This window comes from Ochotona curzoniae, unplaced genomic scaffold (genome assembly GCF_017591425.1).
Source record: "Ochotona curzoniae isolate NIBS_2020 unplaced genomic scaffold, NIBS_Ocur_1.0 scaffold_4701, whole genome shotgun sequence".
Lineage (NCBI taxonomy): Eukaryota > Metazoa > Chordata > Mammalia > Lagomorpha > Ochotonidae > Ochotona > Ochotona curzoniae.
In genome coordinates this window covers 41,072,963-41,099,503 of record NW_024467122.1, presented here as the reverse complement: position 1 = coordinate 41,099,503, position 26,541 = coordinate 41,072,963, and the positions used below count along the sequence as shown (strand labels likewise).

The 26,541-nt window shown below is 42.6% G+C and overlaps 3 protein-coding genes across 3 annotated transcripts; all 3 read right to left on the bottom strand.

The window, feature by feature from the left end:
• Positions 1-3,271: 3,271 nt before the first annotated feature.
• Positions 3,272-4,204, bottom strand: LOC121148341 (olfactory receptor 10G3). The gene has a single exon (XM_040968400.1). The coding sequence runs from the start codon at positions 4,202-4,204 to the stop codon at positions 3,272-3,274; it is 933 nt and encodes a 310-aa protein (XP_040824334.1).
• An 11,178-nt stretch (positions 4,205-15,382) lies between these two features.
• On the bottom strand, positions 15,383-16,339 carry LOC121149051 (olfactory receptor 10G2-like). Its single transcript, XM_040969479.1, has one exon. The coding sequence runs from the start codon at positions 16,337-16,339 to the stop codon at positions 15,383-15,385; it is 957 nt and encodes a 318-aa protein (XP_040825413.1).
• A 6,635-nt stretch (positions 16,340-22,974) lies between these two features.
• On the bottom strand, positions 22,975-23,961 carry LOC121148942 (olfactory receptor 10G2). The gene has a single exon (XM_040969321.1). It carries the CDS (start codon positions 23,927-23,929, stop codon positions 22,976-22,978), a length of 954 nt encoding a protein of 317 aa, XP_040825255.1. The 5' UTR covers positions 23,930-23,961; the 3' UTR covers position 22,975.
• Positions 23,962-26,541: the final 2,580 nt, after the last annotated feature.

The window sequence follows — 26,541 nt, the reverse complement described above, 5'->3', positions numbered from 1 at the left end:
TTTAGAGGACTTTTCCCCTTAGATTTTCATGACTATAGTTTCAAAGTCTTTTATTACAGAGATTTCCAAGCGGATGAGTGGTGAGAATTGTAGGATGAATCCCTGTTTTCATCCAATTTCAAGGTTATATGTGACTTTTCTTTTTCATTTACGTCTCTTCTTCCCCTCCTTCCCCATTTTTTGCTTAATCGATTTCTTTCTTTTTTTTTTTTTTTTAAGATTTATTATTATTTTTTATTGGAAAGGCGGATATACAGAGAGGAAAGACAGAGAGGAAGATCTTCCGTCCGATGATTCACTCCCCAAGTGAGCACAACGGTCGATGCTATGCCGATCCGAAGCCAGGAACCTCTTCCGGGTTTCCCACGCGAGTGCAGGGTCCCAAAGCTTTGGGCCGTCCTCGACTGCTTTCCCAGGCCACAGGCAGGGAGCTGGAAGGGAAGCGGGGCCGCTGGGATTAGAACCGGCGCCCATATGGGATCCCAGCATGTGCAAGGTGAGGACCTTTAACCACTACACCATCACGCCGGGCCCTTTCAATCTTTTAAAATATCTATACAGGAGTGGATTTGATGAACCACATTATAATCCTATTTTTGAGTTCTTGAATAATCACTATACTTTTTGTCATAGTGGCTACATCACTCTACATCTCCATCAACATTGCCAAAGAGTACTGTTTTCTCTGCTTCCTTGCCAAAGCTTATTATTTTCTGACTTACTTTTTTTTCTTGCTCCTACCTTCTTTCCCTCCTTCCTTCTTGCCCCACTCTCCTTCCTTCTTCCCTTCCTCTGTCCCAATCTCTTCTTGTCATTCCAATGGGTGGTAGATGATATTTTATCACTGGATTATTTTAGTCCTTGTATCTATCTATCTATCTATCTATCTATCTATCTATCTATCTATCTATCTATCTATCTATCTAAGACAGAACAGCTCTTGTACTCCCATCCATTCATTCATTCTCCAGATCTCACAATGCCTGGAGCTAGGCTGGGGTCAAAGCTGGGAATCAGGAAGTTAGTCCAGTTCTCCCATGTGGACAATAGGAACCCAATCACTTGAATAGTCACTGCTGTTTCCCACAGTCTGCATTAGTAGGAAAGTGGAATCAGAAACTGGAACTGGGAATCACACTCAAGCACTCTGATGTGGTTCACACTCTTTGTATCTACTGGGCTAGCCTCTCTCTTCCTCACTGGCTTAATTTCTTTCCTTTTCTTTCTTTCTTTTCTTTCTTTTTCTCTTTCTTTCTTTCTTTCTTTCTTTCCTTCTCTATTTCAATACTTTTATTTATTTATTTGAAAGTCAGAAAGTCAGAGTTGCAGAGAGAAGGAGAGAGATATATATTTTCCATCTACTGGTTCACTTCCTAAAATGGCTGCAATGACCAGGGCTGAGCCAGGCCAAAGCCAGCAGCTTCTTCCAAGTCTCCCATGTGGGTCACAGGAACCCAAGCACTTGGACCGTCTTCTGCTGCTTTTCCCAGACCATTAATAAGGAGCTGGATTGAAGGTGGAGCAGTCAGACCATGAACTTGTTCCTATATGGGATAACAACATTGCAAGAGGTGCCACTACCTGCTCTGCCACAATGCCAGCCATGTTTATTTATTTATTTTTTGAAAGATTCATTTATCTGAAAAGCAAAGTGGCAGTAAAAGTGAGAGAAACAGTGAGCTCAATAGTGAGAGAACCCACAAGGAGTAGGACTAAGCCAGGTCAAAGCCAAGAGCCCAGAACTCCATCAGGGTCTCTGTGAGAGTTTTTTAAAATACATATATTTTTAATTTTCATTACAAAGTCAGACATAAAGAGAGGAGGAGAGACAGAGAGGAAGATTCTCCATCTGATGACCCACTCCCAAAGTGACCGCAATGGCTGAGCTGAGACATTTTTCTGGGTATCCCATGTGGGTGCAAAGTCCCAAGGCTTTGGACTGTCCTTGACTGTCTTCCCAGGCCACAAGCAGGGAGCTGAATGGGAAGTGGAGCTGCTGGGATTAGAACCAGTGCCCACATGGGATCCTGGCATGTCCAAGGTGAGGACTTTAGCCTCTAGGCTACCATACCAGGCTCCTCTATGAGGATCTTAGGTGGCAGGTACCTAATATCTATCTTTATTTTTCCAGGCAACTTAGCAAACAGCTAGATTGGAAGCAGAGCAGCCAGAACTTGAACTAATACTTTGATGCAGGAAACTTGCTTTGCAGGCAATGGTGTCACCTTGCTGTGCCACAATGCTGGCTCTTACCCTATTTTTTTCAATGGAAAATTTCATATTGACTTTACTTTTTGGTGTGGGGCAATTAATTATTCACAAAGATTTGGCTCCATTATTCCTTTGGGGTTATTTAGTCCAGTTTAATTTGTGAAAGTGCCAGTTTAAGAGAAGGCTTGGGCCCGGTGGCGTGGCCTAGCAGCAAAAGTCCTCACCTTGAACGCCCCAGGATCCCATATGGGCGCTGGTTCTAATCCTGGCAGCTCCACTTCCCATCCAGCTCCCTGCTTGTGGCCTGGGAAAGCAGTCAAGGATGGCCCAAAGCTTTGGGATCCTGCACCCGCGTGGGAGACCCGGAAGAAGTTCCTGGATCCTGGCTTTGGATCGACATAGCATCAGCCGTTGCACTCACTTGGGGAGTGAATCATCGGATGGAAGATCTTCCTCTCTGTCTCTTCTCCTCTCTGTATATCTGACTTTCCAATAAATAAATAAATCTTTTTTTAAAAAATAGAAGGCTTGTTTTCTTAGCAGACAAGTCAGGGTCAACCTGTTAGTTTCTCTTCACACACCCGTGGTGGCTTTAGGAAGTCCCCAAAGCCAGGTCTGTTAAGATGCATATAGTGGGCACCTGTAATTCCTTATTCAGCATTTGTTCCTGAGGCATGCATTGAACTGGAATGGAACTGAAGAACATTCCTCAGTTGTATGAAGTATGGTTTATCACCAGTGAGAGTACAGAGGCTTGAGGGCCACTTGGACACCTCTGGTGGGCCAGTCCTTTGGCTGTGCAGGTGGCTGTCTTTTGCTGCTCTGTGGATGGCATTACTCTCTCTCTATCATACTGTAACATTTGAGAGCTATTTATCTGCAGGGGATTGTAAAGTATCACTAGAAAGTCGTGTTTTACCCTAACTGTGTTTGGTCTTGCCTTGATATGTATGATGTGGCCACTTAAAAACAGGAAGAAAAAAAGTTTCACTGAAATTTAAAGATTACAACAAATTCCAGCTGTGAAGGTTTCTCCACGGTGGACAGACACATTCAAATCTCACTTGGTCCTTGAACCACCCATCCTCCTCCTCAGGGCCAGCTTCACTTCCTGGTTCCGGAGCGTGTAGATGAGGGGGTTGAGGAAAGGCGTGATGGCGGTGGGGAACAGAGCTGCAGCCTCGCTCAGGGGGCTGTTGATCTCAGGCCTCAGGTAGACAAAGGCACAGGGCACGTAGTACACAGTGACCACAGTTACGTGGGCTCCACAGGTTGAGAAGGCCCGACGTCGCCCATCAGCTGTCCTGATCCTCAGGATGGCCCGACTGATCTGAATGTAGGAGAGGAGGATCAGGGAGAAACAACTGGCCACCACCACTCCAATGTCCACGAAGGTCACCAGCTCATTGACTGTGGTGTCAGCACAGGCCAGTCTTAGAACTGCAGGGATGTCACAGAAGAAGTAATCTACCTGGTTGGGCCCACAGTAGGGCAGGCAGAAGGTGAGTGTAGCCTGGAGAGCTCCATGAATGGAGCCAGCCGCCCAAACCCCAGCTGCAAGAAAAGCGCTCCGCTGAGCAGTCATGAGCACTGGGTAGTGCAGAGGCCGGCAAATGGCCAGGTACCTGTCATAGGCCATCAAGGTGTAGAGGAAGCACTGGGTGCTGCCCAGGAAGTGATAAAAATAAAGCTGAGTGATGCAGCCACTGAATGGGATGGGTTTGATGCCTGGGGTGAAGTTCATCATGAGGCGAGGGACGATGATGGACGAGATGCTCATGTCAATGATGGAGAGGACACCAAGGAAGATGTACATGGGTCGGGCGTGAAGCTGTGGGTCTGCCCAGACAGTGATGAGGATGATCAGGTTCCCCAACTGCGTCAGGATGTAGATGAGCAAAAAGAACACAAACAGAAATGACCTGAGACTGATTGGATAGGGAATGCCGATGAGGATGAACTCAGTTAGCAGGGTGTTGGTGATGTTGTCCATGTTCCCAAGAAAATTGACCTACAGAACGGCCAACATAAGTGTTAACACAGAAGAGAGATGGAAATAGAGAACCTCAGAAGGAGATTGTAGAATAGGGGGCAGTGGTAGAGAAACTTCTTTCCTTTTTTTTTTTTTGTTTAAGATTTATTTATTTTTATTGGAAAGTCAGATATACAGAGGAAGAGAGACAGAGAAGAAGATCTTCCATCTGATGATTCACTCCCTGAGTGAGCGCAATGGCCGGAGATGAGCCAATCTGAAGCCAGGATCCAGGAACTTCTTCCATGTCTCCCACGTGGGTGCACGGTCCCAAGGTTTTGGGCTGTCCTCAACTGCTTTCCCAGGCCACAAGTAGGGAGCTGGATGGAAAGTGGGGCGGCTGGGATCAGAACCAGTGCCCATATGGGATCCTGGTGCTTTCAAGAGGAGAACTTTAGCTGCTAAGCCACCATGCAGGGCCTGAGAAACGTCTTTCTAACATGGGGAGTTACAAGTAGGGAGGAGCTATGTTCTACAGCCAGAGTTTTGTTAATAGAATCTTATTGGAATATAGTCACTCTTGTTTACAGACATGTCTGTAGCTGCTTTAGTCTTAAAATGGAAGAGATGAGCAGCTGCATTTGGATTGCAAATAACAGCTTATGTCTTGGTCGGAAGTAGAGCAGTCAAGACTGAAACCAGCACTCTGATTTGGAATGCTGGTGTTGCAAGTGTCAGCTTAACTCAACACGCTACAACAATAGCCTATTTCATGAGCTTTTTCATTTCCCCTTGTATTTCCAAAGGGATTGAAATCAGCATATGAGGCCAGAAACAATGGCTCCATTGGCTAATTCTCTCCTTATAAGTGCTGGGATCCCATATAGATTGTAAGCTCTCTGCTTGTGGTCTGGTAAAGTAATGGAGGGTGGTCCAAAGCCTTGGGATTCTGAACCCATGTGAGGGAGCTCCTGGCTCCAGATTGGCTCAGCTCTGGTTATTGTAGTCATTTGGGGAGTGAACCAGCAGATGAAACATCTTTCAGTTTCTCCTTCTCTCTGTAAATCTACCTTTTTAGTAAGAATAAATACATATTTAAAAAAATCAGTATGTCAGTACTTTCATGCTAATTTGCAGCATTAACCAAGCCATGAAATCCATTTTAGTATTCTCCAGTGGGTGAATGGATAAAGTACACATTGGGTATATGCACAATGGAATGAATTCAGTCATAAAGAAGAAGGAAATCTTATCATTTGTAGCAACAAGGATGAACCTGGTGGGTGTTAAGTGAGATAAGTGAGAAGCAGAAAGACAAGTGCTACATGATCTCACCTTATGTATGGAATCTACAAGAGTCAAACTTCCAGAAATAGACTTTAGCTGCTAGGTCAGAAAAACTTCCAGAAATAGAGACATGGCCACTAGAGGCTGGGATGGGGAACAGGGAGATGTTTACCAAAGGATACAGAGTTTCAACTAGACAGCAGGAATGAGCTTTGTAGATCTATTGATGATCTGTATAATTAATAATTGTATATTTCAAAACTGTTGACAAAGATTTTAAATGTTCTCACTACAAAAATGTAGTAAGTATATGAGGTGATGGCTATGCTTATAGTTTGATATAACCCACAGTGCACATATATATCAAAGCATCACAATGTATTCCATAAAATTAGATATAATTATTATTTTCAATTAAAAATAAAAGTTTAAATTAAGAAAGAAATGCTAAGGAGTTTTTGAATAGAGAAAGCCCTCATGGCTTGAGGTGAGACAACAAAGAAAATGAGATGACTTGGTTATTTTTTTCCCCCTGAAATGACTGCATTTACTCAAGAGCAAAGTGAAGCTGACAGGAAGGTCTGGAGCTCCCTTAAGATCCACACTCTTGAACTGGGAAGCAGTCTGCCCTGGTCAGAGGACTCTGAAATACAGGAAGCTGGCCACTCCTATGTAGGAAGAAGACCTCACGCTCCTGCTGTGGCTGCAACCCCCCAATGTGAGTGTTGCAGTGGATGGATCGTTGGTTTGCCCCAATTATGGATCTGGTTGGGGCCAGCATTGTAGCACTGCAAATTAAGCCACCTCTTGAGATGCTGACATCCCAAATCAGAGTGCCAGGTGCGAGGGACCCTGCCACTTGTGAGAAAGAACTCAATGGAGTTCTAGCCCTTTTGTTTGGCCTGGTCTAGCCTTGGCTGCTGCAGTTGTTAGGTACCAGTGGAGGGAAGATATCTGCTTCTCTCCCTCTTTCTGTGCCACTCTGATTTTCAAACAAACAAATAAACAAACATTTAGAAAATAATAGATATGGTCATCTACTTGCCTCTTGGTTCTGAGTGAATCTCACAGCTCCTCTGTCTTTTGACCTCCTCACTGGGCATATGAGTATGGGACTAATACCATGCACCTAATTCTGTCAATAGTGATCAATAATAGGTAGTTATGTTCGAGAACATCGACATTAAACATTAACTTTAAGCCTGCTGCATTCATACTCTATCCAAGTTTTGCTCTCATGATCTAATCATGCTTTTTATAAAAGAAAAAAAAAAGGAATAAATATTCCCATCGCATGACATCCTATTTCAAATGAATGAAAGATGTATGGTGATTTTATTCAGATTTAAACATTTTAATCACAGAGAAGCAGTGACAGTTGAACTTCAAAAGGTTGAAGGGAATATTCTTCCAGATGGCCAAGCTACAGACAATGGCCTCCTTTTCCTATTTCCCAGCTTCAGGAAGTACAAAGGTCTAGGTTCCCACAGTTGACCCTGACTGACAGTTATCCTGGGTTGAAGGAGCTTGAGGTGAAGGTGGGGGATCTGCTCTGCCAGAGTTGTCATGGAATGCAATCATTTTCAGGGTCAGCAAGATCTGATGTTTGACTTTTCAACCTCAAAAGTCTGACTTAGTTAGGTGTCCCTGGGATAATCATGCTCTGGGAGACCAATTCACATGATTCAAATACCTGAGAGAATAAATCACAAACCAAACAGCCAATTCATCAATTAATCTCTCACTCCCATGAGTGGTGTGTGTACTACCCAGGGCACCTGCTTGACAATATCAGGGTCCCTGAAAACTAAATTAGGCATATGAGTTTTTTTTTTTCTGAATTTTGAATCAGATCAAAGGGAATTTGTACAGAGCACACTTAAGTTTTGCTGTGATGGGTTCCCAGGAGATACATCTGGTAAGTCATAGGACATCTTTGTCTAAAGGGGCACCTCAATGCTCCATTGAGATACAATAACTTTTCCTTCAGGAAACAGTGGGGCTATGTTAGCATAGTTTTATTCTATTTTCTTCCTGAGTGTGAGTCTAAGTCTTTTAAAAATTGTTTCTGTGATTTCCAGTGGCTTTTAGAAAGAGGGAGAGATACATGGGTAGAGAGATCTTCCCTAAATGATTGCGATAGCTAGAGCTGAGCCAGTCTGAACCTGGGAGCCTGGCACTTATTCCATGTCTCCAACATGGGTGCAGGGCCCAAGAATATGAGCCGTCCTCTGTTGCTTTCCCAGGCATTAGCAGGGAGCTGGATGGGATATGAAACAGCCAGGACATGAACAGGTGCTCATATGGGATGCCAGCACCACAGGTGGTGGGTGCCTGCTACACCACAGGTGGAAGATGCCTGCACGGAAGTATACAAACCTCCTCCAGTGGCTTTTTGATTATCAACATATTTTTATAATTTTTAGAAGTTCACTACTTAGCTTTTCATCTTTGGTTTTCCATTTTATTTTCATGCTTGTGTTGGAGAGTGTTCTATCTTGCATATGTTATTTCTTTTGTAAAATTTCTGTTGATGAAAATTTCTATCCAGCTGTAGTGTGCTGGTTCTTTTACTCAACCAGAGAAAACAGTACTTCTTAATCTTGTCCTTGGATTTTGGAGTCATCTCAATAGGAGGAATGAGGGGAAAGAATGTAATCCTATTGATAATACTGAATGTCCTTACTAAACGTAATTTTGTTCCAGTTGCAAGTAAATTTTCCTGTTTTTGTTTCTCTAACTCTTAAAATAAATTCTTTAAAAAAATAATTTCTTTAAGATTGGGGTGTGGGGAGGGAAAGGGAAAGAAAGATTGTAAATTTACTTCCCAAAGAAGAAGATGGAGTAAGCTGGAACTCAGGATGAGTCTCTCATTTTGAAGACAGGACCAATTACTTCTGCCCTCATTGCTGCCTCCTAGGTCTGTATTTGCAAAAAGCAGTCATGGGGAGTGAGTTAATTATTGAATTCAGCTACTCTGATATTGGAATTGTGGTGTCTTAACTTCCTGGCTAAATGCCTACCCTGTTAGTTACTAATAAGGAAATTTCCCTTTGTTTCTGGTCTGCTAAGGTCTTCTCCCTTTGCCACTGCTGTTCTCATAGATCTGCAAGCACGAAGCTTGATAGTCATGGTTGACCAGTCCTGCACTTACTCTTAGTCAATTAATACCCCAGATATCGTTATGAGACCATTTAAATACATCTTCTCAAGAACAATATGAGAGTGAAACGAAAAAGGAAGAGAGACAGAAAGAATATGAAGAATCTCTTAAGAGAACAAAAATATGACAGTGATGATACATGAATGGACTCTAGTGATGTTGAGTCAAATAGTAAGGATGCTAATTGCCTCTGTGTGATGTTCTCATGATGTTTAGAAGTTAAGTAGCAAGAGTTCTGCAGCTGTGTAATGCTGGGTAAGGACTCCATGTACCTCTTAGGGCTTTCAGTTCAGCATTCTTTCCACATTTTATATGCTACATTTTTTTTTTCAGCATAGCATTCTTTCTATATCTTTACATTTTACTGAGCCAAACCAAAGTAATCATGATCAGAGTAATGAACTCACAAGTTTGAAAGGTCTTTCTGTGAAAGATTTTGCTTCAAAATATACATGTAAAAAGAATTATTACAGGCTCTAGAATCAAGCCAGGTCAAAGTTTGCTACCATGAGCTTGTAAGGTCGCCCAACTTTCTTTGGTGTCTGACATTCTATGGCACTGAGTGTGATTTATTTAAAAAATCATCACACCATTGTGTGGTATCTTGGAAATGTTTTCATTTTTATAGTAATTTTGGCTGTACTGAAATTATTAAGGTAATGTACTCATGATTTCTGATCTGATATCAAATATAAAGGTCAGCTTGTACAGGTGTGCTTGAATAAGATATGGGAATTACTAGTGGATCATAAACAGAATAGAAATATTCAGTTTTAATCATTAAAGAGTGCTAGTGGTTGATTTGTTGAAGAAATTAGAAAACTTTCTTCTGAAGCAAAGAGCCCAGGCTTAAACCTATTTCAGAAGATTAATTTTGCTTAATTTTGGTTCCAAGCTATTTCAAACTCTACTCACCCATTCTGCAAATGATTATGTAGAAAACTTTAAGTACATTGATTTCTGAAAATTAAGATGAAGTGCACGGCCCGGCGGTGTGGCTTAGTGGCTAAAGTCCTCGCCTTAAAAGCACCGAGATCCCAGATGGGCACCAGGTTCTAATCGTGGCAGCTCCACTTCTTATCCAGCTCCCTGCCTGTGGCCTGGGAAAGCAGTCAAGGGTGACCCAATGCTTTGGGATCCTGCACCCACTTGAGAGACGTGGAGGAAGTTCCTGGCTCCAGGCTCCGGATTGGCACAGCATTGGCTGTTGCGGTCACTTGGAGAGTGAATCATTGGATGGAAGATTTTCCTCTCTATCTCTCCTCTCTGTGTATCTGACTTTGCAATAAAAATAAATAAATCTTAAAAAAATGAAGTGCACTTTCTTTTCTTTTTTAAAGATTTTTAAAATTTTTATGGAAAAGCCAGATCAGATTTATTGAAAAAAAGGAGAGAGAGACAAAGATCTTCCATCACTCCTCCAAGTGGTACAATGACTGGAGATGAGTCGATCTGAAGCCAGGAGCCAGGAGTTTCTTCTGGGTCTCCCATATGGATGCAGGGTTCCAAGGCTTTGGGGCATCGTTTGCTACTTTCTCAGCCACAAACTGGGAGCTGGATAGGAAGTGGAGCAGCCAGGACACAAATCAACATCCGTATTGGATCTTGGCATCCTTTTACCATTGAGCCATCATGCAGGGCCCCACTGTATTTTACTCTTCTTCTTTTCTTTCTTTCTTTCTTTTTTTTTTTTTAAAAACAAAATCAATCTCAAATATCTAGAAAGCAAATGTAATTATTGCAATTTTCTAAATTTTACAGTAAGATATGTAAAACTGAAAATTATCTGGGCCTGGTGCAATGACTCAATTGGCTGATTCTCCCCTCTCAAGTGTTAGGTTTCCGTATGGGCACTGGTTATCTCCTGGCTGCTCCACTTCCCATCTAGGTGTCTGATTGTGGCTTAGGAAGGCAGCAGAGGATGACCTAAAGCCTTGGGACCCTGCACGTATGTGGGAGACCCAGAAGACTCTTCTGATTCCAGCCATTGCAACTATTTGGGGAGTGAACCAGTGTAAGGAAGATCTTTGTCTGTATCTCTTCTTCTCTTGGTAAATCTGATCTGTCTTTCCAATAAAAATAAATGATTAAAAAAAATAAACGAAATGATCTAATTGTAAGGATGAGTAATGTTGAAACAAAAAGCATATTCATATAGGATCACATAAGGAGAAGAGTTTGTATTATTAAACAGAGTAACAGTTTCCATTAAAATATAAAACTTTTACTAACAGCGGATTGTTTATTCTAACATACAAATTAAATTACAGCTTTAGTCAGATACAGTTTTCCAATTTTGAGCCAAGAATATATTTTCTAGGGAGAGGGAATCTGGCAAGGACCAAGCAAGAATGGAGCAAAAGCAGAACCATGGGAGAACCCTAAGGCATTTTTCACTTCTGATGTTAAAGCCAGGCAGTGAGTGAACTTCTGATGAATAACTTTGGAGTGAATGAATGTGCTGGAGAGCCAGTGTCACCCTGCTATGAAAAGGCTAAGAGCCTTTTCAAAACAATCAAAACAATTTCTGTGAGAGCACAGAATCTTATTAAATATTTGCATTACAAAGATACTGAAAGTAAAATGACTGAGAGTGGAAAAATCTGTTATGTAGTATGTGGACCCAACATCACCTTGTATCTGAAACTGTGTCTGTGAAGCATCTTTCTCTTTTCAGCATCTTTCCTCATTAGTGATCACGCCCTACAGATGATGTTGAACTCTGGAAAGTGCGATTGGGATAGTGGCCCGTGCTACATGGGGGAGAGAAATTCACCCTTACCTGCAGATGTCAGCATCCTCTGAAGATTCTTTTGTAATTTGAAAGAAGGAATCCAAATCTGTGGGGGAGATTTTGATAGCTCACAGAGCCAGCAGGAGCTGTTGTGAAGCACTTGTGGCTGAAGATCTGACTAATCAATTCTGACTGGACCAATGCAGCAGATCCAATGGTTGACACTTGACTGTACTTGACTTGTTACTTCTAGAAATTCTCCTCTGGTCTTCTTAAGAACAGGGAACTGAGTTGTAGCTCCTACTGATGGTAAGCGCTCATGTTGATCGCTTCCTCCTTTTTACTTCCTTTGTTTTCCCCAGAGCTAACTGTAGTGTGTGAGACCTTGAGCTTTGGGAATATTGTAATCGCACCCCTGCGTTAAGACCAACATGCACAGTTCGCTTCCTGGGAGACTTCGTTTGTTTACAGCTCTTTTTTTTCCTTCCAATTTTGTGACATCTGGTGGAATCAAGTCAGGATCTGGATAACTTCAAATCTGTGGGTTTCTTTCTCTCCCAAAACAAACTTGTAGGAAAAGGGGAAAAGCTAATGGGATTTCTGTGTGTCAAGAGATGTTTTCTTTCTTTCTTTTAGAGAGCTGTTTTTATTTTATTTTATTTTATTATTTTATTTTTAAAAAAGATTTATTTATTTATTGGAAAGTCAGATATACAGAGAGGAGAAGAGACAGAGAGGAAGATCTTCCGTCTGATGATTCACTCCCCAAGTGAGCACAATGGCCGATGCTATGCTGATCTGAAGCCAGGATCCAGGAACTTCTTCCGGGTCTCCCACATGGGTGCAGGGTCCCAAAGCTTTGGGCCATCCTTGACTGCTTTTCCAGGCCACAAGCAGGGAGCTGGATGGGAAGTGGAGCTGCCGGGATTAGAATCAGCGCCCGCCCATATGGGATGCTGGGGCGTTCAAGGCGAGGACTTTAGCCTCTAGGCCATTCCGCCGGGCCCAGAGACCTGTTTTTATTTTTAAAGTCAGAGAAAGGGAGAGAGTGCTTGAATCAAACTCTCTGAAATAGGATGTGGTCACTCCAAATGGTGTCTTTTTAAGATAATTAATTAATTAATTAATTAATTAATTGGAAAGTCAGACTTACAGAGAAGAGACAAAGATCTTTCATCTGCGGGTTCACTCCTCCAGTTGCTGCAACAACCAGAGCTGAGCTGATCCAAATCAGGATCAAGGAGCATCCTCTGGGCCTCCCATGCAGTTGCAGGGTCCCAAGGCTTTGGGCTGTCTTCCACTGCCTTCCTAGGCCACAAGCAGGGAGCTGGAAGAGAAGTAGAGCTGCCAGAATATGAATTGGTGCACAGATGGGATCCTGGTGCATGCAAGGTGAGGACGTTAGCCACTAGGCTAACCTGCCAGGCCCCTAGTTGGTGTCTAACTGCTGTGCCAAGAGATGTTTTCTTACTGGTGCATTCATATTTTGCAAAATACACAAACTAGATCCTCATAGACCAGGTAAAACAGATTCCCAGGGTCAGAAGGGCATTAAAGGTTATTCAACCCTATTATAACCTAATATATGCATGTATATTAAAGATTTGATTACTTTGTGTTGTGTGTGTGTTTGTGTGCGTGTGTGTGTGAGAGAGGGAGAGAGAGAATAAACAAAATCTCGCATTTTCTGGCTCAGACCCCAAATTCTTACAACAATCAGGTCAGGGCCAGACTGAGGCCAGAAATCAGGAACTCTATCTAGTTCTTCTTCATGAGTGCAGGAGTCCAAGACATGGGCTGTCCTCTGCTGCCTTCTCAGGTGGCATAGCAGGGAAGCAGAGCCATTTCTGCAGGAAGACCCTTAACCTGCTTTGCCACAGCATCTACCCTATAAACCACACTTTAAGATGTATTTCATTGGTTTGGTTTGTCACCTCCAGTACAATACTTGCTTTTGCCTCCTGTAGGAAATTGGGACCATTCTCTTTCAGATTCATTTGTTCATGTAAAAGGCAGAACAATAAACAAAAGATGGATAGAATTAGAGAAATTATCCATTCACTAGTTTGCTCCTCAAATAGGCACAACAGTGAGGTCTGGGACGTGGAAAATCCAGGAACCAGGGACTCCATCAGTGTATCGCACAAGGAAGATGAGAGCCTAAATACCTGGGCCATCTTTGGCTGCCTCCCCAAACACATTATCAAAAAACTGGATTAGAAGCAGATTTTGAGACTTGAACCAGTGCTCTGACTCAGGATGTAAGCACTAAAAGGTGCTGGCCCCAAACTTTTTTTTTTTAAAATCAGATCAAGGTTTTCTGGTTTCTCTGATGATCTCAGCTCTTACTCTCAAATTTATGGTATCCTGTTTTAGAATTTTTTCGGTATTTATACTATGCATACCACTACTACGATTAAGATGAAGAAGTTTATTATTGTTTAGTGAATGCCTGATGTCTTTGGGATCATTACAATGTAAATTTATTCAATCCTTTTCTAAAAATATGAAGGTACATGGAAACTTCCTTATTTTACAGATGAGGCCAATAAACTTAGTGTAAGACAAAGCTACATATTTAGGACGTGGCAGAACAGAGATTCAGAAGTGTGACTCTAAAATGTGTGTTCTTCCCATTCCATTCATCATGTTTCTCTTATAGACATGAGAATTTGGTAAGAGAACACTTGTTTTAAATGTAGGGATATTTACCAGGTAAGATCTAGGCATCTCAAGTAAAGACATTCTTTATTGTCTCTCCACAATGTGATGACCAAATAGCCTCCCAATGGTTAGAAGGCACCTAATCAGTTTCTTGATGATGCTAGCTGAGGTATTGCTCAGAAGATGAACATTTTCTTAATGTGGATGAAAGAAAGGAAAAGAAAAGGAAGGAATTAGGGAAGGGAAGAAATTTTACTTGAAATATGTTTTAGAAAGGAAATTGCTCATTTTAAGGGCCTAGGCTTGTATATGGCAGCCAGAATGTGTGTGTATGTGTGTGCGCAGATGCATAGATACTTTGTGAAGGGGGGTAATATACCAGTTTGGGTTCATGTTTGTTTTTAAAGATTTGATTATTTATCCAAAGGCAGAGCAACAGAAATAGGAGATATAAATAAAGAGGAGCTGAGTCAAGTTGAAGCTAGGAGAAAAACTGCATCCTGGTTTCCCATGTACGAAAGGACTTGGACCATCTGCTGTTTTCCCAGGCACATTAGCAGGAAACCAGATTGCAGCAAGTAGGGCTGCACTAGGACTGGGTTAAAACTCCATCCCATTTTGCCACATGGGCAGCAGGGGCCCAAGGAGTTGGGCTGTCTTCTGCTCTCTTTCCAAGTGCATTATCAGGGAACTGGATTGGGAGCAGAACAAGTGCCATTGTTATAAACAGTAGTGCTGATCCCTAAAGGACTATCTTAATCAAAACCTCAGCGGGAAGAAAGTATGAAGAATGTTCAAATAAATTAATGGATCTTGGAGAGAAGAGAGAGGTAGAGATGTGAGGAGATAAGAAATATTTGCATTAGATTGGTGGTGTGATGGTGAGAGGTGTTAACTGCAAGTTGAAAGTGAGAGGGTGGAATGAGACATGTTACAATTGACAACTCAGATCAAGTGCATGGGAAGACTAAATAGTAATACTCAGGGTAAATACCGTGGTACGAGCAAAGCAATCTTGACTGCAAAGAGGCTTGGGAAATTGAGAGGGAAGCAAGTGAGAGAAGGGCATTGCTGTCCCACTACGCTAGTTTCTCCCAAATTTGGTGGGGGAAATCCCCCATTATTAGGTAAAACATTCACTTTTCATGGTTAAAAGGTCACAAGACATAGTTCCTGTTCAGAGATGCAGCAGAAAGTATAAAATGGTTTTGTACAATTTATTGAGACTGACTGTAACACCAGAAGCTTCTTCTTAATAGAATTCCGTTCAATTCCACCTAAAGCAGTCTCTGCTTGCTGGTTGTGAAAAGAAAGTTAGTAACGGTGACTCAGCCTTTCTCTGAGCCTAATGTTACTTTTTCTCATTCACAGCTCCTCTACCTGCTGCCATCCTCCTCAGAGCAGACTTCACATCCTGGTTTCTCAGGGTATAGATGAGGGGGTTCAGTAAGGGAGTGACAACCGTGTAAAACACAGCCACTGCCCCATCCAGTGGACTCTTGGAGCCTGGCCGGAGATAGATGAAGATACAGGGTACATAATAGACTGTGACCACAGTGAGGTGGGAGCCACAGGTGGAGAAGGCTCGGCGCCTCCCATCAGCAGTGCGTATCTTCAGGATGGCATGGACTATGTTGGCATAGGAGAGCAGAATGAGCATGAAGCAACTGGCAGCCACCACTCCAATGTCTACAAAAGTCACCAGCTCATTGACAGTTGTGTCAGCACAGGCTAGTCTCAACACAGCAGGAATGTCACAGAAAAAATAATCTACCTGATTGGGTCCACAATATGGCAGGCGGAAGGTCAGGGTGGCTTGGATTGAGCCATGAATGGAGCCAGCCACCCATGCTCCTGCCACAAGGATGCTGCACAACCTCCCATTCATGAGCACAGGGTAGCGCAGGGGTTGGCATATGGCCAGGTACCTGTCATAGGCCATCAAGGTGTAGAGGAAGCACTGGGTGCTTCCCAAGAAATGAAAGAAATAGAGTTGAGCCACACAGCCCCCAAATGGCACAGCCTTGCTGGCAGGAGTGAAGTTCAGAAAAATTCGAGGAACAATGACAGAGGAGAGCCACATATCCAGGAAGGACAGCACGCCGAGCAGGATGTACATGGGGCGGGCATGGAGCTTGGGGTCAGCCCACACAGTGAGCAGAATGAGCAGGTTTCCCAACTGAGTGAGGATGTAGATGATGAGGAAGACCAGGAAGAGGAGGATTTTCAGTTTTGGTGGGTGAGCCAAGCCCAGGAGAATGAATTCTGTTACCATGTTGTCCAGTGATGTGTTTTTGGTCTTTCCCATGTCTTTCTGTGGACTGGGCAGAAAAGTGGTGAAGTCAGACCATGGAAGTGACTCACACTGAAGGCACCAGAGAACACCTCTTAGTGACGATCAACATCTAGAAGGCAAACGGAGTAGAAACAATTTGTCATCTTACATCTTAGTTTGCTCGGCGGGAAAATTCTCAGAGACTTGTTAGGTCTGAGCTGTGCTGAGGTGTTCCTTCAGTGGAAGGCAGTAGCCAAGTGTTGGGAACTCGGGGAAAGGGTGTTTCCACAACAGTGTGAGTGTGCATGGTCTACGCCCAAAAGGAGATGCCTTGGAGAAACAGATGTTTGTAATACGGAGTAGGTTCAGCAATTTCTCTACCATCACCAGCCATACAATTGCCTTTTGGTTTACTATCCTTGGAATGCCTCGTCCTCTGATCTACAAGAACCTTTTATGGTGTGGCCCTTGCCAGCTGCTACAGATTTCCATCTTTCAGTCTCTCAGAGTTCCATGTCCTCCTCCCTTCTGTACCTGTGGGCGAACGCCATTGCATTCGCACATGGTCTTGCCTCGAGATTCACTTTATGTGTCACCTGTCTCAGAAAATTATTCTCCTCCACTAGAAGACAATGTCCTGGAAAATAAGACTTGTGTTGTAAGAGGCAGTTGCTATTTGCTACAATGGAGCTGTTTCTTACATGTTTAATTATTTCTTCTACTAGAGTTTAAGATTCTCCAAAGATATGACCAAGTCTACTTTTTTCTGTGCTGCATCCATAGCCACTGTCTCAGCACTTGGTGACAGTCAGATTATTAGGACACATTGATGGAAAGCATTTGGCACAGTGGTTAAGCTACTTCTTGGGATGCCAGCATGCCATATTGGAATGCCTGATTTGATTCCTGTTTTTTTGCTTTTGGTTCCAGTTTCTTTCTGGTATGTACTCTGGTAGCTCACAGATGAGGGTTCAAGCGTTTAGGTCTCTGTCACTCCTGTGGAAGGCCTAGATGGAATGGTGGGCTCCTGGTCTCTACTTTACCTAGCCTGTGTGTTGCAGGTATTTGGGGGAGTGATTGATGGGCAGATCTCTCTTGATGTTCATGTCACCTTTTCTCTTTTTCTCTTAGAGTGTGTATTGTTTCTCTGCAGTTCAAATTGCATGAAAATAAATTAAAAAATTTGAAAATACATGTTTTCTAATTGGCCAACTTTGTGGTTATGTGAACTCCTATTTATCCTGCGTCATTCTTATTTGATCACTTTGTCATGCTTTTGTGCCACTTCATCATGAGAGCAGGACAACGGATTAGCTTCCCATTTTAAGCAGTGTGAGACTATACTCAGGGCGTATGAAGCCTAAAACTTCATGTATGCCTTCCATTTGCTTCATATAGTTACATTGAGTAGCCTAAATTATTTCTTACTTTTTGTTATATGGATTAGAACTGCATCAATAATTATAGAATTGGAACTTGAATTATGCCTTTGCTTTAATGGGCTTTATCTGCCTTCCATACTTGGAATTCTCACAAACCTGTTCTCACTGTTAATTCTGCACCTGAGCAGGATTTTTGGAGGTTTCAGCTATATAAATTGAGCAGTGAAGCAAATTTAGATTCATCAATTTAAAAAGATTTAAGTATTCACATCTTGGGTTATTTGACAGAGTTTTGAAACTTTCTGCTTTAAATACTATTTAGTACTGAGAAAGCTCCTTACAAGTCAATTGTAATATAATCATAAATTAAAATTGTATAGATTGTGTTATGTTAAAATAATATGATTAAGGATAATACAAAGCCAGTGGCATCACAAATAGAATCAGCGTTTAAAATGGAGCATAATTAGATGCAATGGATTTAGCGGCAGAAATTCAAGGGAGATGCTCCTGAGGACAGAGTGGATGAGGGTAGAATAGAGAGGCAGGGTAAGGGAGGGCCAGACAGGAATGCAGGGGTGTGTTGTTTGTTGTGTTCCCTTACCAAGGAGGTGCATTCACTTTGGGCCCTTCACAGGTGATGCTTCTCAGTTCATAAAAAACGAGAGAGTGCAACAGAGGAGATTTGGTCTCTAACTGGCATGTATGCATGGAGCTGGGGATTTGTGGAGGACACCTAAGGGTTGGAGTCAACCCCATTTAGCACAGATATGAATCACCCAGGGTACAGGGCTGAGGAATGAGCCAGTGTTGTGTTCTTCATACTTGCTTGCTTTCAAAGCCAGCCTTGGATTCTAGTCCTTTTTAGGCCATTAAGTAGCCTGAATAGAAAGGCAGGGCAAGCAGCACGAGCCAAATTTGCATCTTGGGCAGAGACAGAATTCACATGTTCCTTCTTAAATTATCCCAGTTAAGTATTCTTGCAGTCCAAGTTAGAAGAAAAACTATGTGCTTAAGAAAAGAAACTTGAGGGCCTGGCAGGATAACCTAGTGGCTAAAGTGCTCACCTTGCATGTACCAGGATGTTATATGGGCACTGATTCGTATCCTGGCAGCTCCACTTCTCTTCCAGCTCCCTGCCTGAGGCCTGGGAAAGCAGTCAAGGGTGACCCAAAGCCTTAGGACCCTGTACCTGTATGGGAGATCCAGAAGAAGCTCCATGCTCCTGGTTTCAGATCAGTTCAGCTCTGGCTATTGCAGCCAATTGGGAAGTGAACCAGCAGATGTAAGATCTTTCTCTCTGTCTCTCCTCTCTGCAAATCTGACTTTCCAATACAAAATAAAAAAACACACAAATCTTAAAAAAAAAAAAGACAATTGAAATGAAGACTGTCCAGCCTTCAAGTAGGCTGAGCATTTATACTCATCACTGGGGAGAAAGGGTCTTACTACAGAGAGAGCAGTGGCCAACCTGGGACAGCTCCTGAATTACTTTATCACCTCCCTCAAATGGAAAAAAGCTATAAGAAAAGTCACAAGTGTTCAAAATTCTTCTTAATGTGAAGAAGAAAGTCTCCAAGTCTGGAGAAAGGTCACATTAATTTAAAATTAATATACCCAACATGTTCGCTTTGGGAATAGAGGATGAGTTGAGGAAGGCAATGGGTTAAAAAAGATCAACTAAACAGTGTTTTCAGTCAAATTGCTAAAACATTTGAAGTATGGGAATCATACATTTGCCCCTATTGTGTATGGACCCAGAATCAGGTACATTTTTCTTCATGAACTCACACAGTCACAGGATCAGCATCTCAGAGGATGTTCTGTCCTCAGGTAAGAGAACCCAGAAGGTGAGGAGAAAAGCACCCTTCAGAAGATCCCCTTTGGCTTGTGGTAATGCAGTGCCAGATTGCTGCTGGATGGTAGAATTAAACATCCCAGGGGCTCAGCTCATGGGCTGGTTGAAGAACTGATGAGGTCTCTGCTTCTTAGAGGCCATTCAGGCAATATGACTTCTCTACTGCAGATCTTGAAAGGTTGTGATTCCCCTGATCCGGTTTATAGAAGCACTGTCAAGGGATTTGAAGAAAACTAACCACCTCCTGAGAATTCTACCCTGGAACTTTTTCCCATATGAGAGCTATACTCCCTAGGTCCTCATTAATTTTTGCTTTGACAGCATGAGGAAATCATTTCTGCATGTCTAGAAAATGAGACTGATGATTTGTTTAGGTGTCCTCTATTTTCTGTGATTGGTTTCTTTGGAGGGATGTGGAAATCATATGCTTTACCCATATTACACAAACAGGTGCATTTAAAAGGTCCTGATTTTCAACAATTGAGCTAACCTCCTTTATGTGTCCCATCCTCTCTGGATAACAAGAGGGAAAAGTTCCCCCAAATTTAGGTTAGTTGAGTAAATATAGTTATGCTTATTTATTTATTTAATATTAATTGATTTATTAAATATTTATTTATTTACAGGTGAGAGTTACACAGAGAGAAAAGACTTTAAAATTTATCTGTTTTGAAAGTCGTAATTGAAAAGAGAGAGTAATAGAGAGAGACAGTCCATCCACTGGTTCCTTCCTCAGATGGTCACAATGACCAATTCTGGCCCATGCTGAAGCCAGAACAAGAAATTTCATCTGAGTCTCCCACATGGATGATGTGAGGCCAAACATTCAGGCCACTTTCTCAGGCTGTTAGCTGGGAGTTGATCAGCCAGGAGTTGGAGCAGCCAGGACATGAATCAACACATATGGGATACTTACCTGGTTTGCCACAGTGCATATTCTTCTTCTTCTTCTTCTTCTTTTTTTTTTTTTTTTAAGAATTTTTCAGCTCTTACTAGCATTCAACTAGCTGGAATCCAGCCAGTGCCTACTCCTGGCTTGCCTCTGGTCCAGAAGCCACTGCATGCTGTAGTGGTAACTGCCTTGACTTCAGCTGCAATACTGTCTGTCCCCAGGCCTCTCTGTCTTTCTGGGAAAGCATACAGGCACATCTGATTTCCTTATTTCCAATTTCTGGAAAACCAATTTTGTGTACTTATGTCCCTTTGTACCTTAAACTGACAGCCTCAGTTATCTTAAGGATTGACAGTCTCTCAAACTGTACCCACACTGCAATCCCTCTTGACTTTGATTTGCTACACTTTAGGTTTGGTTTCAAATTTGGAAAAACTCAAGCCGTGGTCTACAGCTGATCTTCCTTGCTCTCCCTCTGTTTCCGTTCCTTTCCTTTCACAATCCTCCAGGATTTGTAGGGACGGGATTTTTCTGTTTTCACTTGATTCTGTGCGGAGCCTTGGTAGATTCTATGCTCAAGCCCACCAAGACTTGGTTGATGTGTTGCAGCAGGAGATGAAATACCTCATTAACATATCCTGAGTTTTAATGCAGTTGTCTTGTTTGAAGACCTGAAAAGCTAATTTAGGCCACCAGCAGCTAAACAGGAATTCCTTCTGTCTTATTTATATCTAAGTAACATCTTTATCCTAATCCTTCTGGAAGTACCCTTCCAGTCTTCCCAGCATATGGATACTTCCAGTGTCTGGGGGAAATGTCCTGTTTGCAGATATGAAAACATAAGAGAACATCAGGATGTATACATGTGTTACTTGTTTTCAAAGATAAACAAAAGGTTAGAGGGATACAGGGCTGTTTCCTTCTATGTCTGGGATGAGTTTAAGCAATTGATGTCTCATGTTACCGTGTGAGATGAAACATGTGGCAGCTGTTGAGATTTCCCTGTAGTTGATATGAAAATATTCTTATTTCTCCACATACGCCTGCCCCATGGTCAATCCAAGGAGCCAAGGGTTTCTGGGTTCTTGGAGGTCAGTATAATTATTGCATTCTCTAGCAGAGAAAAAAATCTAAGAGCTTGGGTACAGAAGACTTGTGCTGTCAGGGTGGTGGTGTCAGGATGGTGTTTTACCCTGTCTGTCTCAGTGCCTGGGCTGGTTCCCTCCATGCTGTCACTTCCTGTGTTGCAGGCATAGGAAGGGAAACCTTTCTCCACTCACTGCCATGGCCATGGTCATGCTTCCTTGTCTCCACCACTGCGGCCTTGGCTGCCATTATCATAGCTCCTTGGTGACCTTCTCAGTTGGAGGCTCTCCAATCAGCCCTTATTACCCAAGAAAATTTATTTGATTTCCATTCCAGTCTCAAGCCAGCTTTTATCTTTCATTCTAGCATGATTGACTTTTCTTTTGGGAGAACAAAAGTAAATATATATCATGTTATACATAACATATCTTATGCTCACCACAGCATTGGCTGATTTTTTTGCCCTTTTAAGTACATATTCTAAGTTGCAAGCACATTCTGATACTAGTCAACCTTTTCATTTTTTAAACAAATTACACTTGTTCTCTTTTTAAACATTTTCTTTATTTGAAAGGCAGTCAAAGAGAAAAAGAGAGAGAGAGAGAGAGAGATCTTTCCACTGCTGGGTCACTCCCCAAGTGCTCACAAATGCTGTGGCTGGCTCAAGCCAAAGCCAGGAACCGTCCTTGTCTGACTGTTTCATCTGGGGGCAGTAATGGAGTCATCACTTCCAGCATCCCAGGGTCTGCATTAGCAAGAAGCTGGATAAGAAGCGGAGGTGCGGCTTCAGCTCAGACACTTTGATATGGGATGGGGCCAATGTGAAGGTTGGCCTACCCACTGTGCCACAACACTTGCCTCTGTGTTCAACTTTTGATGAGACATTTTATTACTTCGCAGAGTATTCAGAGGTGATAGATGAAATATACGCATTTATTTCTAAACAAAAGATGCAATACAATTTGAAAAAATGCAATAAGAAAGGGGTAGAGTTTAAAAGCTCAGAAGTTTCTCCCAGGGTTAAATTCAACTCACTTTAAATCAGTAACAGTTCATTGAACATTTACAATCTACCACAGTAACTGAAAAGAACAATAGAGATGGTGATGTAGGGGTCCCTGAGCCTGTTACTTTTTTTTTAGAGATTGGATTATTTAGTTGAAGGACAGAGTTACAGAGGAAGAGGTCTTCCATATGGTGATTTACTCCCTAGATGGCTACAATGGCTTGGGCTGAGCAGAAGCAACGAGTCAGGAACCAGGGGCTTCATCCAGGTCTCCCACGTGGGTGCAGGGGCCCAAGAGTTGGGCCATCTTCTGCTGTTTTCTGAGGCCATTAGCAGGGATCACCATCAGAGATGCAGCAGCCCGGATTCAAGTTTGTGTCCATAACTAATGCTGACCTTGCAGGTGGTGGCTTAATCCACTATGTCACAACATTGGGCCCTGCAGTTACTTCTCATTCACAGTTCCTCTACCTGCTGCCATCCTCCTCAGAGCAGACTTCACATCCTGGTTTCTCAGGGTATAGATGAGGGGGTTCAGTAAGGGAGTGACAACCGTGTAAAACACAGCCACTGCCCCATCCAGTGGACTCTTGGAACCAGCTCTGAGATAGATGAAGATACAGGGTACATAATAGACTGTGACCACAGTGAGGTGGGAGCCACAGGTGGAGAAGGCTCGGCGCCTCCCATCAGCAGTGCGTATCTTCAGGATGGCATGGACTATGTTGGCATAGGAGAGCAGAATGAGCATGAAGCAACTGGCAGCCACCACTCCAATGTCCACAAAAGTCACCAGCTCATTGACAGTTGTGTCAGCACAGGCTAGTCTCAACACAGCAGGAATGTCACAGATAAAATAGTCTATTTGATTGGGTCCACAATATGGCAGGCGGAAGGTCAGGGTGGCTTGGATTGAGCCATGAATGGAGCCAGCCACCCATGCTCCTGCCACAAGGATGCTGCACAACCTCCCATTCATGAGCACAGGGTAGCGCAGGGGTTGGCATATGGCCAGGTACCTGTCATAGGCCATCAAGGTGTAGAGGAAGCACTGGGTGCTTCCCAAGAAATGAAAGAAATAGAGTTGAGCCACACAGCCCCCAAATGGCACAGCCTTGCTGGCAGGAGTGAAATCCAAAATCATCCGAGGAACAATGACAGAGGAGAGCCACATGTCCAGGAAGGACAGCACGCCGAGCAGGATGTACATGGGGCGGGCATGGAGCTTGGGGTCAGCCCACACGGTGAGCAGAATGAGCAGGTTTCCCAACTGAGTGAGGATGTAGATGACGAGGAAGACCAGGAAGAGGAGAATTTTTAGTTTTGGTGGGTGAGCCAAGCCCAGGAGAATGAATTCTGTTACCATGTTGTCCAGTGATGTGTTTTTGGTCTTTCCCATGTCTTTCTGTGGACTGGGCAGAAAAGTGATGATATTAAAAAGGAGTTGACTCACTAAAGTTATGAGAATGCTTTCAGCTGACAACTGATACCTTGAAATAAAAGATGAATCGAATTGTTTGTAAGAATATTTTTAGATAAATGGGTGATGTCACAGTAGGTTACTTGATTTACTTGAATGTTTCCTAGGACTTGCTAGTTTTTTTGATGAATGGAAACTCCTGTCCAAGGGGAGACATGGACAGTAGGGTTTTCACATCATGGAACATGGGAATATGGAATGTCAGGGAAGGACCAATAACCACAGCCAAAAGGGGCAAGTGGTGAAGGCGACTCAAGCAGCAGAGAAGCATGGAAAAGTACCTGACAGTCACTATTTCCAGTTTCCCTGCACTGTTGTCATTACAACACTTCCTCTTTGACCTCAGCTAAAATCCCATGTGTTCACTGTAGCACGTGACATAGTCATCACCTGGATCTTATTTTGCATCTCATTGCACTCTTTGCATTGCTTCAAATTGTTTATGTTCAGATGCCTGGGCCTGCTCTAGGCTCTCCCAGTGCACACTCTAACTTAGAACCTGCTCTATGCCTTTTTTCCCCACCTCTCCCTACATTTGAACAGTGCTCACTTTCCTCCAGGACCCAGTGTGAGGGCCTTCACTTTCAGGAAGTGTTCCCTGTTTCCTAAGGACTGTGCTTCTACTTTTCAGACCACTCTTGTATTATGTTGTATTATGTTGCCCTTGTCTGCTTTCTTGTCTCTCCCATTAGTCATCCCAACTAGCAAGTAAACGTAATAAGTAACCATTTGCTGAATGGCTGATTGAATGGATGTTGCTAAATCCTACTGATCCGATGGAATGTTTCTCTTATCTTGTTTCTCTTGTATCCCTCTGGTTGATTTAGAACAGGGACCATCTCATTAATCATACATACGGATCTAGTTTTGTCATTACAAACTTCATGCCCACCCATGCAACACTTGATTTATTGATTTATATGGTGCATTGTTTTCAGGTGGAAATTTTTTGGTGTGGTATAATAGGATTTTTAAAAAAGATTTTTTTTTAATTGCAAAGTCAGATATACAGAGAGGAGGAGAGAAAGAGAGGAAGATCTTCCATTTATTGATTCATTCCCCAAATGGCCTCAATGGCCGGAACTGAGTTGATCCAAAGCTAGGAGCCGGGAGCCTCTTTCGGGTCTCCCACATGGATGCACAGTCTTAAGGCTTTGGGCCATTCTCAACTGCTTTCCCAGGCCATGACCTGGAAGCTAGATGGGAAACAGGCTGCTGGAATTACAACCAGTGCCCATATGTTACCCGTGTGTGTGCAAATCGAGGACTTTAGCCACTAGGCTACCATGCTGGGCCCATAACAGGAATTTTTTTATTGTTTATTATTACAGCATTGATTAATAGAGAATTGTATCGTTAAGGTGCTTATGTTTAATATATATTTCTGCCTATTGAACAACAACTCTGTCTATGGACTTTAAAGATTTTTAGATTCCTGAACTAGAAAAACGAAGGGAAGAAATGTATTTGGTTTATTCCTGTTGTTGAATAGATGATGAAAATTTCCCTTCACCCTATAGTGAGTTGCTTTCATTTGCCACTTAACTGTTAAGTACAGAAATAATTTAAAATACTACTGGAAAGAAATCGTTAAAACGATAGTCAAGTCATTACAAATAGCAAGTATTAATATGTTTAAGTTTGTAATCTCTATCAGAAATTCCCTGGAGACTTTACCCTGATTACTCTGTAAGACAATTCGATTCATATGTTAATGATAAAGAGCTAATAAAATGATAATAATAATAATAATGAATAGACCTGGATCTTTAGGCTTGGTAGAAAGTGTTCAACATGTCCTGTGTCAATAAGGAAAGGAGACCAGATTTTCACTGTGTGAGCTTCAGACGGGCACCGAGTTTATTTGAATGTCGCTGGGAAGACTCTTTCTTGTGTCTGTGCCTGGAACATAGAGAAAAGAAACAGTTTGGCCTAAAATTATGCGTTGAATATAAGTTATTGCTTCATCAATACAGATATAGAATACCAGTATGAATCTTAGCAAAGCGACAGAGTCATGAAATACCTTATGAAAATGATTTTTTGTACGTTAGGCAGACAGAGCTGTATTACTCGGCAATTCTTTAGGGGAGTTCCAGAATACGTATCTATGTATCATGAAAAGTGCTGTGTAGGGCCCTGTGCGATGGTGCAGTGGTTAAGGTCCTTGCCTTGCACGCCCGGGATCCCATATGGGCGCTGGTTCTAATCCCGGCAGCCCCGCTTCCCATCCAGCTCCCTGCCTGTGGCCTGGGAAGGCAGTCGAGGACGGCCCAAAGCTTTGGGAACCTGCACCCATGTGGGAGACCCGGAAGAAGCTCCTGGATTTGGGTTTGCTCAGCTCCAGCCCTTGTGGACTCCTGGGGAGTGAATCATTGGATGGAGGATCCTCTCTGTCTCTCCTCTCTGTACATCCGCCTTTCAAATAAAATAAATATTGAAAAAAAATAAAAAAAGAAAAGTGCTGTCTAATTTATTTGTTTTGCCAGTCTGGTTTTCCCCTTTCTGTTTTGTTTAAGTCTGGTTCCATT

Bases quoted from the DNA above. Each gene is read 5' to 3' on its own strand.
- LOC121148942 (XM_040969321.1), bottom strand. From the start codon at position 23,929: ATGGGAAAGACCAAAAACACATCACTGGACAACATGGTAACAGAATTC.
- LOC121149051 (XM_040969479.1), bottom strand. From the start codon at position 16,339: ATGGGAAAGACCAAAAACACATCACTGGACAACATGGTAACAGAATTC.
- LOC121148341 (XM_040968400.1), bottom strand. From the start codon at position 4,204: ATGGACAACATCACCAACACCCTGCTAACTGAGTTCATCCTCATCGGC.